The sequence below is a fragment of the Acomys minous genome (genome assembly GCF_964271855.1).
Source record: "Acomys minous genome assembly, chromosome: 8".
In the NCBI taxonomy this organism is placed as follows: Eukaryota; Metazoa; Chordata; class Mammalia; order Rodentia; family Muridae; genus Acomys; species Acomys minous.
In genome coordinates, this window is record NC_140489.1 from 46,568,442 (window position 1) to 46,584,931 (window position 16,490).

The 16,490-nt window shown below is 41.1% G+C and overlaps 1 protein-coding gene across 1 annotated transcript; it reads right to left on the bottom strand.

Moving 5' to 3' along the window:
• Nucleotides 1-1,240: 1,240 nt before the first annotated feature.
• Nucleotides 1,241-13,172, bottom strand: TMX1 (thioredoxin related transmembrane protein 1). The gene is made up of 8 exons (XM_084791508.1): nucleotides 12,660-13,172; nucleotides 9,871-9,986; nucleotides 9,316-9,361; nucleotides 6,146-6,274; nucleotides 4,705-4,750; nucleotides 4,518-4,619; nucleotides 4,343-4,409; nucleotides 1,241-2,882 (listed from the first exon to the last, which is right to left on the bottom strand). The coding sequence occupies exons 1-8, from the start codon at nucleotides 12,809-12,811 to the stop codon at nucleotides 2,707-2,709; spliced, it is 834 nt and encodes a 277-aa protein (XP_084647634.1). The 5' UTR covers nucleotides 12,812-13,172; the 3' UTR covers nucleotides 1,241-2,706.
• Nucleotides 13,173-16,490: the final 3,318 nt, after the last annotated feature.

Below are 16,490 nucleotides of genomic sequence, written 5' to 3' on the forward strand. Positions count from 1 at the left end.
GTTGCTCCACTTTTAAGTTTCAAATAAACACAAAACCTGTCAGATACCCAATTGTTTATGGTTAGAATGTTCAATTAAAATAATTTTACCTTTAAAATGATGCAGTCTCGAGGCTAGAGAGATGAGAACACTTTCACCCTTGACCTCTTCCAGAAGGCTGCAGATTGAATCCCAGTACCCACATGACAGTTCACAATCTCTAACTCCAGGTCCAGGGAAGCAGACAGCTTTTTTGCTTCTGGTGGACACCAAGTACATATGTGATGCATAAACATGCAATCAGAAAGAACATACACCCATGTGTGTGTGCGTGCATGTGCGCACCTACTAAAATATTTATAAAACTATTACACTATGGGGCGAGTTCAGCACCTAAATTGCTTTCATGCATGCGTGAAGTTTGGAGGCTGCCTCCCAGAAACCCTGGGAATGCTGGGTGGGCCCACGACTTCTGAAATCCCAATCTGGCAAGGCAATCCCGGAAGTGCGCCAGAATATTCATTCATATCAAGAGCTCTGGGTCCCATTAAGACCTTGCCACGATGTGTAAGATCGAGCTAGGGGAAGGGTAACCTCCGTGAGCATCTGCCTGAATGTGCACAGCCACGCATAAACACATGTATGGTGGGTGGGCCAGAACTTTCTAGTTTGTTACCTGCACAACATTATTCATTCTAGGACCATTTGTAAATTAGCTCATGCAGTTCTGTATACTGGTAGTATCAAAACAAAACTCTTCAGATGCCTACTGTGACAATCTTTGAGAATTATGAAATATGCTTATGAGAATATCAGCATCTTAATTCAGGATACTTTTAGCTCTCTGTAATAAAGCATTTTCCAATTAAAAACCTGACAATGTCAGAGATACAACAGAAAGTCATAACAAACAGAATGTTTGATTACAGAGCATAATTCTGAAGTGATTGAGAAGACTAGCCGTCTGTGTCCACATGTAGTGACACATCTGTTTGCGACTGGAAGCACTGTTGAGTGGCATGTTTCACACGTGAGCCTAGCAATCAGTGCTGGGCTAGGGACCGAGCTCAGCTGGAGGAGTGTTCGCCTAGCACACAGGAGGGCACCGAGCGCACTCCCGAAATCCTATCACCCGGCTAGCGGAGGCAGGAGGACCATTAGTTCCGTCGCTCTTGGCTATATGGTAGTGAGGCCAGCCTGGGACACGTGAGACTCTGTCTGAAAAGAAACTAACAGAAACCACACTTCACGACAACATCACTGAAGTGCTTAGAAACATTTATTTTATGCTTAGAATGTTTTTCTAAGCCACCACAAACTACATATCCAAACTGACAGCAACATTTGATATTATAAAGGAGAGGCCTAAAAGGAAGCTGATGCACATCACAACACTGCAAGTCTAAGACTCACGGGGAGAACGGAAGGGAGGGAGTGTCACAGAAGCCACCAATTCCATCCAGGCTGGATGACTCATTCCGAGCACTTAGCTGGCATCAAGACAGTCTCCCTCTACACCCTTCCCTTGCTGAACGATGAGACGGATGTGGTCCATCTTGCCGATTTCCATTTGTGAGATGATGCACAGTAAGAGCAGTCAAGGACAGTACGAAATGTCTTTAAAACATAACAATGCTACAATTTTCAAACACAAAGCAAAATACTGACTACAAAACCCATCAAGATCCTGTAGAGGACAGAGACACGCTACACACAGTAGTAGATGTTTCCTGTGTAGAATATAGACTTCATTTTACATCAAAGTAAGCTCTGAATTTCCAAAATATAAAATACCAAAGCTTTTCCCCCACACCAAACTTTAAAAATCAGAAAATTTCACCTTCACATTAAAAAGAGAAAAGCAGAGACAACTTCAAGACCATTTAACAATAATAATTTAAAATCTGGAATGTATAGCCGAACTTGCACATTTTCAAGTAAACAGTTCAGTTTGATGGTTCTCTCAGTAAACTTCAACTTAAAACAATAGAAAAGTACTGTTTACCCACAGTAAACACAACAGTGATACTGTTCTTTTCATCTAACTTAAAAAATGTAACACACGGCAAATTAAAAAAGAATGTCATCATAGAGTGAACAAGATACCAAAACAGGCCATCAACTTTGAGAATAATACAATGCCATAGACTTATAAACACTTCTTAAATCAGCAGCATATCCTAATGTCATGTGTAGAAATGAAAGCTATAAAGTAAGGTAGTTTTGCTAGCTGTATAATCCAAAATCTACGAGGAAATTTTGGATTCTACCTAAGCGCAGCGTCATCAATGAAGTACACATCTTGAGACAGTGGGCAACGTTCCCATTTATGGGAAATATGTTTCTTTTTTCACACAGTGAAACTGAGAAAAATGATGTGAAATGAGAAGTCTCTCTCTCTAAAGTAATTCTCTTAAATACCCAGTGATGCGAAGCTTGGGAAAGGCAGTTCTGAATCTCACACAAAACAGATTATTAAATATAAACACGAATTTCACTGCTTGGCACCAGGATCTTTTGAAATTAAGCAACTTTAAACCATCATAATATTCTTAAATCATATTTCAAACTGTTAAGCCTAACTGCTTTCACTTCCTGAATGAGAACTGTTCGACCTACCGACAACCTCGACTGTATATACAAGCAAGTCACAGTTCACCTCAAAACAGAAATGACCCATCGGCCTTCTGTTTTGTCAGAACCATAATAGTAAGACATCTGTAAAAATTAGGATTTGTCTGTGGCCAGCGACGGGCCCACACAGCGCTGCCTTACGCCACTCTGTGGCGTGTCTTTGTTTGCTCCTTCTTTGTTTCCTGTTTCCTCTTCCGAAACATCTTCCTCATCAGCCTCTTGTTCCTCCTCCACTTTTTTCAGAGGTTGAGAAAATTCTGGTGGTTTTTCTTAAAGATCAGAAATGTGCTTTGTTAATGTACTAAATTTGCTTTAGAGTAAAATCAAGATACAAGGATTCATAAGCCCTGGCATTTATGTTTAGATTTTCAAAAATAAAGCAGATATTATAAAAAGATTCATTTATCAAATTCTAATTATCTGTGTGTTCAAAACTGACCCAACCCATGTCAATGCAATGAACACAGAAGCTGAGATAAAATACACAGCACTAAGCAGAACCATCTTGTAACAACTTGATGTTAACTTTTCAGTGTGTAAGTATACTAAGCCTTCAGAACAACTCCACTGCAGCGCCCAGAGAAACAAAAAGCAGAGATTTACAGAAGCTGCTAAATTTTGTTGTTGTTGTTTGTTTTTTGAGACAGAGTTTCTCTGACTACCAGCTCTAGATGTCCTGGAACTCTATCTGTAGACCAGACTGGCCTAGAACTCACAGAGATCCTCCTGCCTCTGCCTCCCAAGTGCTGGGATTAAAGGCGTGCGCCACCACCGCCCAGCTCAGGAGTTGCATTCTTGCCCTGACATTTTCAAGACTGTAATTCCTTTACTCCACCCTCAGTTATGTAGTCTGCTAAGGTGTAACTGCAAGCAATACAATGTTGAAACCTCAAGCACACACCCATGCATAGCCTTTCTATTTTTATAGGGCTAGATACTAATTAAGTTCAAAGTACACTGTAAAACAGGGACAGATACAGAAGCTGGAGCTGGGCCAGAGAGGTTCCCTGTATTTAGTGATCCCAGACTGTTCCAATCCTAGGTGACCCACTATTACAGGGGAGGTTCACAAGCTGTGGGAAGGACTCGGTGCCCACAACCTGGCATCCTTTTCATATTGGGCACTACCCCCTTTTCCTATGTCAAATCCATGGGATTTCAGCGAGCATTGCAGTTTATAACAGCAGTACCACACCCATAATGATTCTGTCCCCTCAAAAACACCCAGTGATGTCTGGAGACATTTTGGGGTATAACCCTTAATTAGCTTTTCCTACTATACTACCAGGAAAAAAAAAGAAGAAGAAGAAAATTAGTTGGGTTCAAGGAAGGAAATCTTCAAATGTGCTCACAAATAAATAGAGTTAAAAGTGAAGTATTTAACTTAAAAAAAAAATCCATGGAAGTACTAAAAATTTCAAATAAACTGATGAGACCCATGTTATGAAGCACCTACAAGCTACATGAAATATTAATACTCTGTGGATTCTAACAATGTTCCAAGATCCTATTTTCATTACCTAGTTATCTGTCACCTTCCCTTTATGAGAAGCACCATGCACATTTAATAACCTAGGCCCAGAGAAACCTGTGACTGTATCTACAGAAATGAAAACCTCTCAGTTTAGGTTGTGCAGTGGGTGTAGATCAGTGCTAGTGTCTGCCTAGCACACATGCACCCCTAAGGGTCAAGCCCCAGTACCACACGCACATGCACACACCGACTTACTTGTGGAGTGTTGCTGTGGTTTGCGTCTTTTTGAAGGACAAAGGCAATCCGCCACAAATATCATAAACTGCAAAGAAAGCAGAGACCTAACTGTATGACAAGCAATACAACTTATGCTAACAATGCTGTCATGTTTCAGGTATTTTTCTTAGTACTCGAAAACTGAAGCACTTACGAGCCCCAAGAGCAGGCCTGAGAGCACAGTCGCAAAAGCAAAGACCAAGTATGAGCCCCACGCCGGTAATCCAAGGTCATGAACAAAATAGCTGTGGCTAGTCTGAAATAGAGAGAAATAAGCTAAAACTCTGCTCATTAAAAACAAGTGTTAGAAATAGTTATGATAGAAAAAGCTTAATCCATACCCTGATGTACACAGAGAGCTGGAAAAGTGCTGACATAGTAGTCATCCTGAAAGACAGAGGATTGAAAACTTGAATGAAGACACACAGTTTCACCTGCGCCTACACACTTTACCTTCTACTTAGTTTCTTCAACATGACAGACTTTTTGCTGGTATTGATCAACTGAGAGCCTTTATGAGATATAAATAACATGTAGGAAATAGACGCTAAGCCATCATGTAAGTCAAAATGATTCCTTTCACACTGTTAAATACAATTGGTTTGGATGAGCCAGGGTTCTTTGTTTTGTTTTAAACTTAAATAATAAAAAGCATGTGTTGGGTTTACAAATAGTTTCCTATACCAAGAACAATTGGTGCTGCCCAGGGCTTCTCCACACGAAAGTCCACCCCAAGTGCCAAACTGCTGAGCTGAGCTGAGCTGAGAGCAGAGCAGAGCAGCCTTGAAGAAGTGGAAGTAGCCCCCCTCCCCCACTCAGTCTACTAAGAAAAAAAAGGGTAAGAGAAAAGCACTCTCACCATGTGGCTTGGGTGGTTTAAAAGGCCAAGTGGGAGGCTGGGGCAGGAGAATCAGAAGTTGGAGGCCAGCCTGGGCTAGTGAGCAAGACCCTGTCAAAAACAAAAGTGGAACTGAAAAGTAAAACCTGACTGTAGTCTGCACTAATTAGTCTGCACCAGGACTTCAGGCTCCATAACTGAGCTGGGCCCAACTGCCCTCTGGGCAAGTTCTGATGGCTGAAGGATGCTGGAGGTTTTGCCATCCAGAGACACAAAGGGAAGGATGCACGTCTCCTTCCAAATAACTCAAGGGCTGACTTCTTCCCCCATTCCCAGAATCCACAGCAGCATTGTGTTCTTACAGTTAGCATCCCAACTCTCCATCTTCTCATGGCAAGTATGGGGAAGGATGGACAGGAGCAAGTCAGTCACACTAACATGGAACCATGATGGCCTCAGCAAAGTCTACCCTGCCATGTCTCCCAGCATAGCAGGAACACGCCATTCTCAATCTTAATGGTCATGGAGCATGTACCTACCGTCTAGCTATCAGCTTACATCATTACTCATTGACCAGACACACTGTTCACACAAGTTATCAGGAACAACCACAGTACTTCACAACACTAACAATAAAGCACATGAGTGCCCACTCTCACTCCCATTAGAGCTATGATCAAGTAAGAGCCTAATCGATTATGCTGCTCACTTTCTAAAGGATCAGGTTCTCAATGATACATATAACCAAACCAAAGCTAAAATAAGCTGAAAGAGGTATTCAATGTGATCCTACAAAATGCCTACTTCTAGCGCACATGAATAAAGATAGCTGCTTTAAAAGTCTGAATGTACAAAGGAACCCAAAAAACAGTGTGGCTGCTTTACTCGCATTAACTATTAACTATGTGCAATGAATTCTGAAGTAAGAAAGGCCTCCCACTTACAGCACAGAGCTTGGGCCGAACCATGATGAGACAGGCTCCACACTCTTCCACTCCTTCTCACTGATGAAGTTTATGAAGTCCTTCTTAGTCCTCGGGCCCAGATAGCGCCTAAATTCACCATCTTTACAACTGAAGAGCAAAGCTGAATATTAACTGGCAGCAAGAATAATTGTGTTTTACCATTTCTTCATTTTACAGTCAACCCTAATCGTCAAAAACACTAGCAAAGCACCAAAACATATTATGTACTGATGGCATCATAGTCCCAAACATATAAAAGCATAAGCTTTTATTCTTTCAAATAATAAAATTATGAAACATTGCAAGTAGAATATCCCCTACAGCCTTCATATGTAATACATGTTAATTACTATAGTTACGAGAATGGTGCTTTATAGACAATATCAAGTCTTTCAAACTTTAAGTTAAAGTTTCTCTAGTTCTCTGAGTCCTAGTTTGACCCTCTCTGTCATTCTGATTTAAATTGCTACAGACATCTAGAACACTGCCTCCCTCTGAGGGACGTCACAGTGCTGACCAGGGTCAAGTCTGTATTCCTTTCCTCCAGCCACCCTCACATTCTTGTCCTATGGTGTTTCCATGGCAGATGTGGGTTCTCTCTGCCCCTGCATCTCTAAGTGTCAATAGTGTCCCACCTTACATCAAGACTATGAGAGAAGAGACTGATTAGAGCCAGGTGGGAGAAAGAACTGACTTGAAAGATGAAACAAAACAAACCACTTAGTATGGATCTATTTGCATTCTTCTACATGAAGACATTGCATTTGACCAGCACCATTTGTTGAAGATGGTTTTACTGCAGTATGCATTCTTTACTTCTTTGTAAAAAATCAGATGTGTCAACTTATGTCTGGGTCTTCAATTTGATTCCAGTGATCAGCATGCCATAATCATGCTGTTTTTATTACTATAACTCTGTAGTAAAACTTAAAATTGGAGGTAGTGATCACTCCAGCAGTTCTTTTATTACTTAGGATTGCTTTCATGATCCTCGGTTTTTGATGTTTCTGTATGAAGATGGGAATTGTTTTTTCAATTTCTGTGAAGAACTGTTGGAACAGGGCTTGTGTTGAATCTGTAAAGTACTTTTGGTAGGATGGCCATTTTCACAATATTAATGCTACCAATGCACGAGCATGAGAGATCCATCTCTCCATCTTCTGGTGTCTTAATGTCTTCAATGTCTTAAAGTTTCTATTATGTAGGTCACCTGTTTGCTTGGCTAGTTATCCCAAGACACTACTGAGAAAGACATTGTGTCCCTGACTCTTTCAGTCGGTCATGCATATACAGGAAGGCTACTGATTTGCATGTTACTGTTGTATCTTGCTTACTCTGCTTTAAGTGTTTGTCAGCTATAGATGTTTCCAGGTAGAGTCTTTGGGGTCTTTTCTGCATAAAGTCGTATCATTTGCAAGTAAAGACACTTTGCCTTCTTCCTTTCTGGTATGTACCCCTTGATCTCCTCCAGGTGTCTTACTGCTGTAGCGAAGGCTTCAAGCGCTACATTGAATAGTTGCAGAGAGCAGACACTTACCTGGCTCCTGATTATTTTAGAGGAAATGCTTTGAGTTCTGTTTAGGTGATGCTGGCTATAGGCTTGCTATAAATCATATTTATTATGCTGAGGTATGCCCCTTGCACCCCTAGTCTCTCCAGAGCTGCTAGTATGAAGGGCACAGGACTCTGTCAAAGGCCCTTTCGGCAGGAACGACATGATGATGTGCTGTCTTTTCCTGTTTATGTGGTACATTATGTTTACTGATTTACATACATTGAACCATTCCTGGATCTCTGGATGAAGCCAACTTGATCATGATGAATGATCTTTTTGATGTGTTCTTGAATTCAGTTTGTAAGTATTTTATTGAGAAAATTTCCAGCTGTATTTATAAGGGATACTGGTCTTTTCTTTCTTTGTTGGGCCCTTGGGGTTTTGGTATCAGGGTAAAGTAGATTTGTAAAAAGAATCAGGATATGTTCCTTTCCTTCCTATAATGTGGAATAACTTAAGGACTGGTATTAACTCTTTTTCAGTTAAGTGGAATTCTGCACTGAATCCATCCAGCACTGAACTATGTTGGCTGGGAGATTTAGTTATTACTGCTATTTCAACAGATACTAAGAGTCTGTTACATTTCTTATTTGATCTTGACCTAACTTTGGTAGGTTGCATATATTAAGAAATTCATCCATTTCTTTCACAGTCTGGTGGAGTACAGATTTTAATTATGCCTCTATGATTCTCAGGATTTCTTTAGTGTTTGTTGTAATATCCCCCTTCTCATCTCTAATTTTACTAATTTCGATCTTCTATCTTTTAGTTAATTTGGCTAAGAGTTTGCTAATCTTGTTGATTGTTATATACAAAATAGAAATGAAGTGTAAAGGTTTATTTTTTCTTTTTTAAAGACAAAAAAGAAAGATTGAGCTTATTGCTGTAACGTTAAAAGAGGAAAAGAAGCATTTCCTGGTATTTGGTCACCAGCTAATTATACTGAGGTACAGGTCAAGTAAGCAGACTAGAGGCTGGCTCCCTCTAGCTTAGTTTAAGAAAGAAAGTTAGGGTGGCAGAGCCAAGATTTGTTCATTCTGACTCACAGAAGCAGTCAGTGAATGCTACTGTCACGTGTCCCATCCCCACCCCCATCTATCCCCCGTGTAGGCTGCATAACAGCACTTTCTCAGCTGTTTTAACAGACCCTCCTCCTCCTGTTTGAGATTTCTCAGGAAAGAATGCTTACCCTGCATTCTTGAAAATTCTACTTGCAGAGATTCATTTAAAACTCATGCTCTCCAAGCACTGCTCTGGCCAGCTGTGGCTTTACCCTGTCACCCAGCTTCCCACAAGACTCATCCGACTCTCAGTCCTAGTTATGACTATATTGAGGAGGACCACACCAAGCCATGAGAATATCCCTGTCCAAAGCATTACAAATCTCCAAGAACGAGAAGTGTTCTGTGTGTCATTTATCTACTGTCATCTATAAGACTTAAGGTACAGCTAAAACCCAATCAAGCTCTCTAAAGTCCTTGCTGAATATAATGAGATTACCTCAGCTCTTCAAACATAATCCAAGTGAGAGGCCTACTGCTCTCACTACATATGATGAATTCCTCTCTGTGACCGAGAACCTCCAAATACTTACTGGTAAATAGAAGGAAGGGCAGTTATGATAAACCGTCCACTCAGTCCTACAAATGACAAGGAAAGAACAACAGATCCTTATTAGGGACAACTGCTTACTTACAAGTTGATTCTAACTATTTAAATGCTAAGAACAACAAGAAAATACCTAAAGGTGAGCTTTGTAACCAACAATGAGAACACGGATTAGTTGCTAAGGCAACTTTAAAGACACATTCATGTGCAAAAGTCAACTAACACTTATGAAGCCTAAAAACTGAAGTTATTTGTGAATAATTAAGTACCCGAGAAATTAATTATACCACAGTGTGATTGCTGGTAGTGACCAGTCATGTAAAAACAATCTTAAGAAGGTCTCTAACCAAACGCATTTCCATTTAAGATCAAACAAAGGTAGTCTGTTCTTGAATGCTGTTCTTCAAAGAGCTGTTGCTAAGAATGGGAAATGGAATCACACATGAATACTGACAGGCAACAGCAGCAGCTGACATGACTAACCGTATGTCAGAATATGCTAACCAGGTAAAGAAAAAGGAGCAGTCAAGAGCTGGGATACCTGTCTGCTCTGTGACATCCACTTTTGCAACTTTAACCTCAAGATCTTCTCCCCATTCAGCAAAGCTTTCCCACTCTGGTTGAAGATTCTGACAAGCAGGGCACCAAGGGGCATAACTACAAAACATGGTTAGAATGTTTAAAAGTTAAGTGCTTTAATGACCTAAAGTGAAGAATGTTTTAAACATAATTTTGAAAGAACGTTTCTACTTATTGACACAGAAAATGACCCATGTGGGGTGGCCCATCCCTGTAACCCCAATTTAGGAAGCTGAGCAGCCGGACTACCGAGTTCAAGCCCAGCATGGGTTACAGAGCGAGATTGTTTGTCAAACAAGGAAACAAACAAACTGGGTAATTTTATGCAGATGAAAAAAAGTATGAGTCTGGCAATTCGACATCAAGAAATGCTCAACTGATGAACTAAACTACATTTTAAAAAGCTGGAGAATAAATTCTTAAATACACAGGAGCTTTCTAACACGTCAAATAGCTCTTTCAAAACCTTTAGATTTTTTTCAGTTAATACACGGCAACCAAAAGTTCAAGATTTTTTGTTTGTTAGTTTGTTTTTTAAGTTCAGTAGGTTTGCCAGCAGAGTGACAAACAGGTACTAGAAAAAGGTTATTCGCAATAAACAAAGCTGGAGACCAGCATTCTTATATACAAATATTACTGTAAAGCTAATCCTCATACAAATCCGAAGCAGGGCAGACAAAATTCAACTGGCCAGCACCATGTCAATCTGTGTCCGAAGACCCGAGCTTTCGAATTCTATGGCCAAGGACGCCAGCACTCTAATCACACCTCTGAAATTCACTATCTTTCCAGGTCCAGGAAAATTCTTAGAAGTTTGTTTTCCATTTCATTGCATATTGTAATTTGCTTCAGCTCATAGAACCAGGAAGAATGAAGCCTACACCTATTAAAGCACCTCTGTAATTTCACATTTTCGTGAACTGTTTTAGGAAAACCAAGCTTCTATGACAGGCATGTTAAACAAGACAAACTAGTGTTACAAAGAATAGCCCAACTCCTTAACAGTAAAATTACAATGAAAACAGCTCTATAATAAAGCTCATCAGAAGTGACTTACAGAAAATAGTTCACTTGTAATTAAGGGTAGCCTACTATGACTATCAAGTGTGTTATTTCTTAATGCTTTTTAAGCGCCAAGGAGAATGGGAAGCCCTGGAATCTGTAATTTCAAATGGATTTTTTTTTTAAAATCTCATATTCAATATTATGTTAGTTTTGCTTTCCTTTATGCCTTTTCTGGATGTTATATTTACAGCATAACAAAAAGAGTTTAGAAGTATCTCTACATAATATTTGACTACATTTTACATATAAATTTATAATCACTACAGCTTTAACACTAAACAGTTTACCAGCACAATCTAAGTTATTCATGACAATGACTGAAAAACAAACACCATTCGTTAGTTTCCCTCCTGAAAATTCATCTCAATGAGTACCAGACTGTCAGTACACTAACATTTCCCCTACCTTACCCTCCATATAAAGGTTTTAGACATTTCCTTTTGTTTTCTTTTTTATTAAATTAAAATCCCCCTTCTCTCCCACCCCCCATTTATATTATTAAATTTCCTTTTGTTTTATGACTTGGGTGTGACAGAGCTCTTCTGGGTTCTCCTTTGAGGATGCCCATTTCCACCTTTTCCTCTATGAGCACTCTAAATATATTTACAATATAGAAAAACACCAGGATCTTGCTACAGGGATGTTAACAACAGTACCTATATATTTACTCTTGAGGCCCAACAAAGCCACTATAGCAACATCTGAACAGGCCAATCTGTAAAATGGGGGATGGGGTATGGGGTGGTTAACTACTATAAAGAATATGTAATTACAAAAATGGATTGTAAGGATACATAGTAGTGTCCAGTAAACAGTTAACATTCACTAGAGATGCTTTTGCCAGTATCAGTAATGTCATCTATTAGTAACACTATCAATTAACCATTCCATCAATTTATCATCTAAAACAAAGGCCAAAGGTAATTTATATTCTACAGCAGCAGAACAGACATTGTTAAAGCACAATCATCACGCAAGACCAGTCATTTTATTCGAATAATAAATGACGAACTGACGTTATTAAAGAACCTACTAATAATCACACTAATGCATACGCAATACCACTTTCAGGCCTACAAGTCACAATTGAAGCCATTCTCTGAACTGCAATACGCATGCCCAAGGTAAAATGAGATTCTGATAAAAAGAGAATGAATACAAGCAAGGAGAAAAAAAGGAAAATAAAGATGTTAAAACAAATTTCAATTTATTTGGCATTTACAAAACAAAACAAAACCTCCCCAAAATAAAAAAAATTAAAGAGCCCAAATGCAAGGATTACAAACAGGTACTTATAAGAATTTCCTAATGACTGGCTAAAAGCGAGATTTTGTTTAATATCATTTTTCGTAAAATTTGGAGACTTAAAGTCTACATTAAAACAGTCTATAGAAATAGTCAAGACCTTCACTCCAACCCAATCCCACCCTCAAACCCTCTAGAATGTTCCAGAGAATTCGATGTGGCACGTAATCCTTTAATCGCACCACAGTGCCTAGCAACGACGAAACTCAGGTGCAGCGTGCTTAGATAGTAACAACGCTAGAGCTAGGGGCGGCAAAGGCTGGGGCCCCGAGACCAGGCCCGGGAAGATGAGCTAGTCAGGTGGACAGCTCGAGGGAGGGGGCGGCCGAGGCCACCGCCAGACACCCCCCCCCCCGCCCCCGCCAACCGGTCCGCACTCACAATTCTATCATCCACTCTCCTTCCAGCAACGAGGTCCAGTTCTCATCGGTGAGGACACGCACGTTGCTCCGCCGCCCGTGGGCCCCAGGGACCGCCCAGAGCAACAGGACCAAGGCTGCCAGGGGAACCAGGAGACGCCCCAAGTGCGCCATGTCAGCCGCTCACCCAGCCTCAGCGCCCGCCCGCCCCACCTCCCCGCCGCAGCTCCACTTCCGCTGTGGCGGCCGCTCCGCTCATGCGCACAAAGAGCCTGCGAGTCGCGCGAGCCACCCGCCCACCCAGCAACTCAGTGCGCATGCTCGGGCCCGATCCGGGCTCGGAGGTGGAGGGAAAAGAGGGAAGTGCGTCTTTCCTAGTGCGCATGACTAAAGAGGTGACTGCGGACTGTGGCCCCTCGAAAAGCTCTAGAAGGGGCGCTGAGCGGAGGGATCAGGGTGGTGTCCCTGGGATGCATGGCCCCGTCGTGCCCACCAGGGACAGTTTTCCCTGGAACTTTCCCCTTTCAAAATATCACCAGTTAAACGAATGTAGGCTGTACTGTTCCTGCAATGTTCGGGTGGCCCACAATGCCATGTGCTAATCAGTTTCGGGGTGATGGTGTGTGCGTGTGTGTGCCTCTTTAGAAGGAAGACTGGCGTTCGCGGAAGAAGCCAAGATGGCTGCAGCAGCTCCAGGCTTCCTGGCATGGAGTGGGATCGATGGTTCTAGGCAGAAGCTATTTACCCTCCATCATGGGAATATTTTCTAAGCAGCACAGCTTTACAGTCATGGTGTGACTGCACCACCCATCTCAGGTTCGCTTTGTTCCTCTGAGGACGTGTTTTATTTCTTATTTTTTCCTGCGTCGATTTAATTATATGCAGGGCAAGGATCTCTTTATGACTGAAATGTGCTGCTGCTTGCCTTAAAAACTCTTAAGATAATGTTATTACATTTGAGATAATCAAATCAAATTAACTCTGCTAAGTTATCAAGCACCTGTTGGATTGACTTAAATTGGTCTGAAATCCATCTCTTCTTTCTATTGTTAGGGTATTGCGTAGACCCCCCCACCCCCTTTTCTGGAGTCCATATTGTTCATTTTTAAAATAATATCGTTAATAATATATAATTCACATGTCATACACTTTTTGCATGGTGCAATGGTTCTTAGTATATTCACAGAGATGGGCAACCATCACCACAGCCAAATTTAGAGTACTGTCATCATTCCAAAAAAGAGACCTCGTGTCCATATGAAGTCACCAGCCTTTTCTGCCTACCTACTCACTCCTTACCCTGGCCGCAGGCAAACACTCATCTGCTTTCTGTCTTTGAATCTTAGGTTGTCCTTAGTGATTAATTTAACTCTTTAAGCCTGATTCCCGGAATTTCCTCTAACATATTTGTAATGGAAGGCTCTGTGAAATCCTAAGCCCCTCATAGGTGGTTTCTGTGGCTGCTCTCTGCCTTCCTGCGTATGGGTATAGTGTCCTTTCCTGGTACAGCTCAGAGGCTCTTACTGGAAGCTAGGGTTTTAGGGATGTAATTCTGGATGTTGTTTCCCCTTGCAGCCCTCCATCTTTTATTGCTGCTGTTTTGGTTGTTTAGTGAGTTGGAAAGACAATTCTAGTAAAGTCTGTTTCTCAGAGAATACAGCCCTGGATGTATACGAAGGTCATCTGGGTGATGATGGTTTTCAAAAGCAGGGCTGGTGGCTGCCACTTTTCTGGATGTGTCTGCCTCATTTCTTATTCCAGCTGTAATATTACATGACATGCTGGGTGGTTGGTTTTGTTTTTATTCTCTGGGCATAAATTGTTCCATAATTTAATAAAATTTGACAGATAGTTTTTGAGGTCAATGTCTTGAGATTTATTTTAACCCCAGGATGTTTCTTCAGTGTCTCCTTTCTTGGTTCTCGCTGATGGACTAAGTGGCTTATGCATTTGTATTTTGCTCTTAAGGAAAGAAAAAATTGTTTTAAGTATGACTTTAGGCTTGACCCTTACTCCATAATCTGTTTAATAAAGTCCATTTCTTTGGGGGAGAGTTCATAATTCTCTCTCTCTCTCTCTCTCTCTCTCTCTCTCTCTCTCTCTCTCGTGTGTGTGTGTGTGTGTGTGTGTGTGTGTGTGTAAACTGGCTCTCCTGAGTACAGGCAGCCTCAGCTATTCTAAGCACAATGGAGTCTTCTACACTTCATTCTAATGGAGTATAGCCTTGATCACATGAGCAAAATGGCTGAGAAGGTGACTGGGGGCTCCAGTGCTCGCAGCCTGCTTTCATGGTGTGTGTGGTATCGTAGGCACCACAGATTTTGTCCTCGCATCCCAGAGTTGGAAAAGATGCCAGTGGCCTTCGCCTGCTAATGAGAGGCTGTCTCTCCACTGGGAGTGGAGAGGAGGCGGAGCCCTGTGTTCTTGGTCACCCCATCTACAGTAGAGTTTTCACCAAAATGAACTGGGGTAAGAGATAAATAGGAGTTTGAGATGGTTCAGGTGCCAGAGAGTCTTGCTATTCATACTAAATTTGAGTAGATTTTCTTTCTTTTCTTTTTTTTTTTTTTTTTTTTTTTTTTCTGAGACAGGGTTTCTCTGTGTTAGCTTGGCTGTCCTGGAACTGCTTTTGTAGACAGGCCAGTCTCAAATTCACAGTTATCCACCTGCCTCTGCCTCCTGAGTGCTGGTATTAAAGGCATGTACCACCACTGCCCGCCTGAGTAGATTTTCTTGAAAGGAAAAAAAAAAAAAGCATCATTTACTATATGCAATTCCCAGAAACTTTAGGTGAGTTTTTGGTTGTATAGTTTTCAGGAGTGCTATGGGATAAGTTGTACCCCTAAGAATTCCTACACGCAAGTCCTGATGCTCAGTAACTCAGGCTAAGAGTGCACTTTGAAGACAGGGTTTTTAAAGAGGTGGTTTAAATGAGGCCATTCAGGGGCCTGAATTTATTTACTATAAAAGGTGTTGCTGCATAGTTTTATGTCAACTTGACACAAGCTAAAGTTGTCTGAGAGGAGGGGGCCTCAATTAAGAAAATGCATCCATAATATCTGGCTGAAGGCATTTTCGTAATTAGTGATTGATCAGGGGAGGGCTCAGCCCATTGTGGGTAGTGCCATCTCTAGCCTGGGAGTCCTGGGTTCTATAAGAAAGCAGACTAAGTAAGTAATCCAGTAAGCAGCATCCCTTCGTGGTCTCTGCATCAGTTCCTGCCTCCAGGTTCCTGTCCTGTCTTCCTTCAGTGATGGACTACAATGTGGACATGTAGGCCAAATAAATGCTTTGCTCCCATCTTTCTTTTTGGTCATGGAGTTTCATCACAGCAATAGAAATCCTAAGACAAAGGGTATCCTTAGGAGAGGGGTTAGAGCACAGGTGTGGCATCAAAGTGCTGGAGATTTTAGGAATAGATGGAACAAGCCTCAAGATAGTAAAGGCTATGGACAACAAGCCTGTGGCCAACAATTTATTAAATGGAGACAAAGAACATTTTCTCTAACACCAGAAACAAGACAAGGATGCCCTCATCCCTCCTTCTTATTCAGAACCGCTCAAAGTCTTAGCTATAGCAATTAGACAAGAAGAAGAAGAAGGCATAAAAGGTATTTTAAAAAATAGGAAAGGAAAGACAAACCATCCCTATTTACAGATGACATGATTCTTTATTTAAAAGACCCTATTGAGTCTGCTGGAAAACTCTTGAACCTAATAAATATAGTAAATTGCCATATACAAAATTAGTGTTTAAAAGCAAAACCAAGAGCCCTCGTTTATAGCGACATTGTACTCCCAGAGAAACAAATTAGGGGGGAATATTCCTTTCAAAATTATCCACCCCAATTAA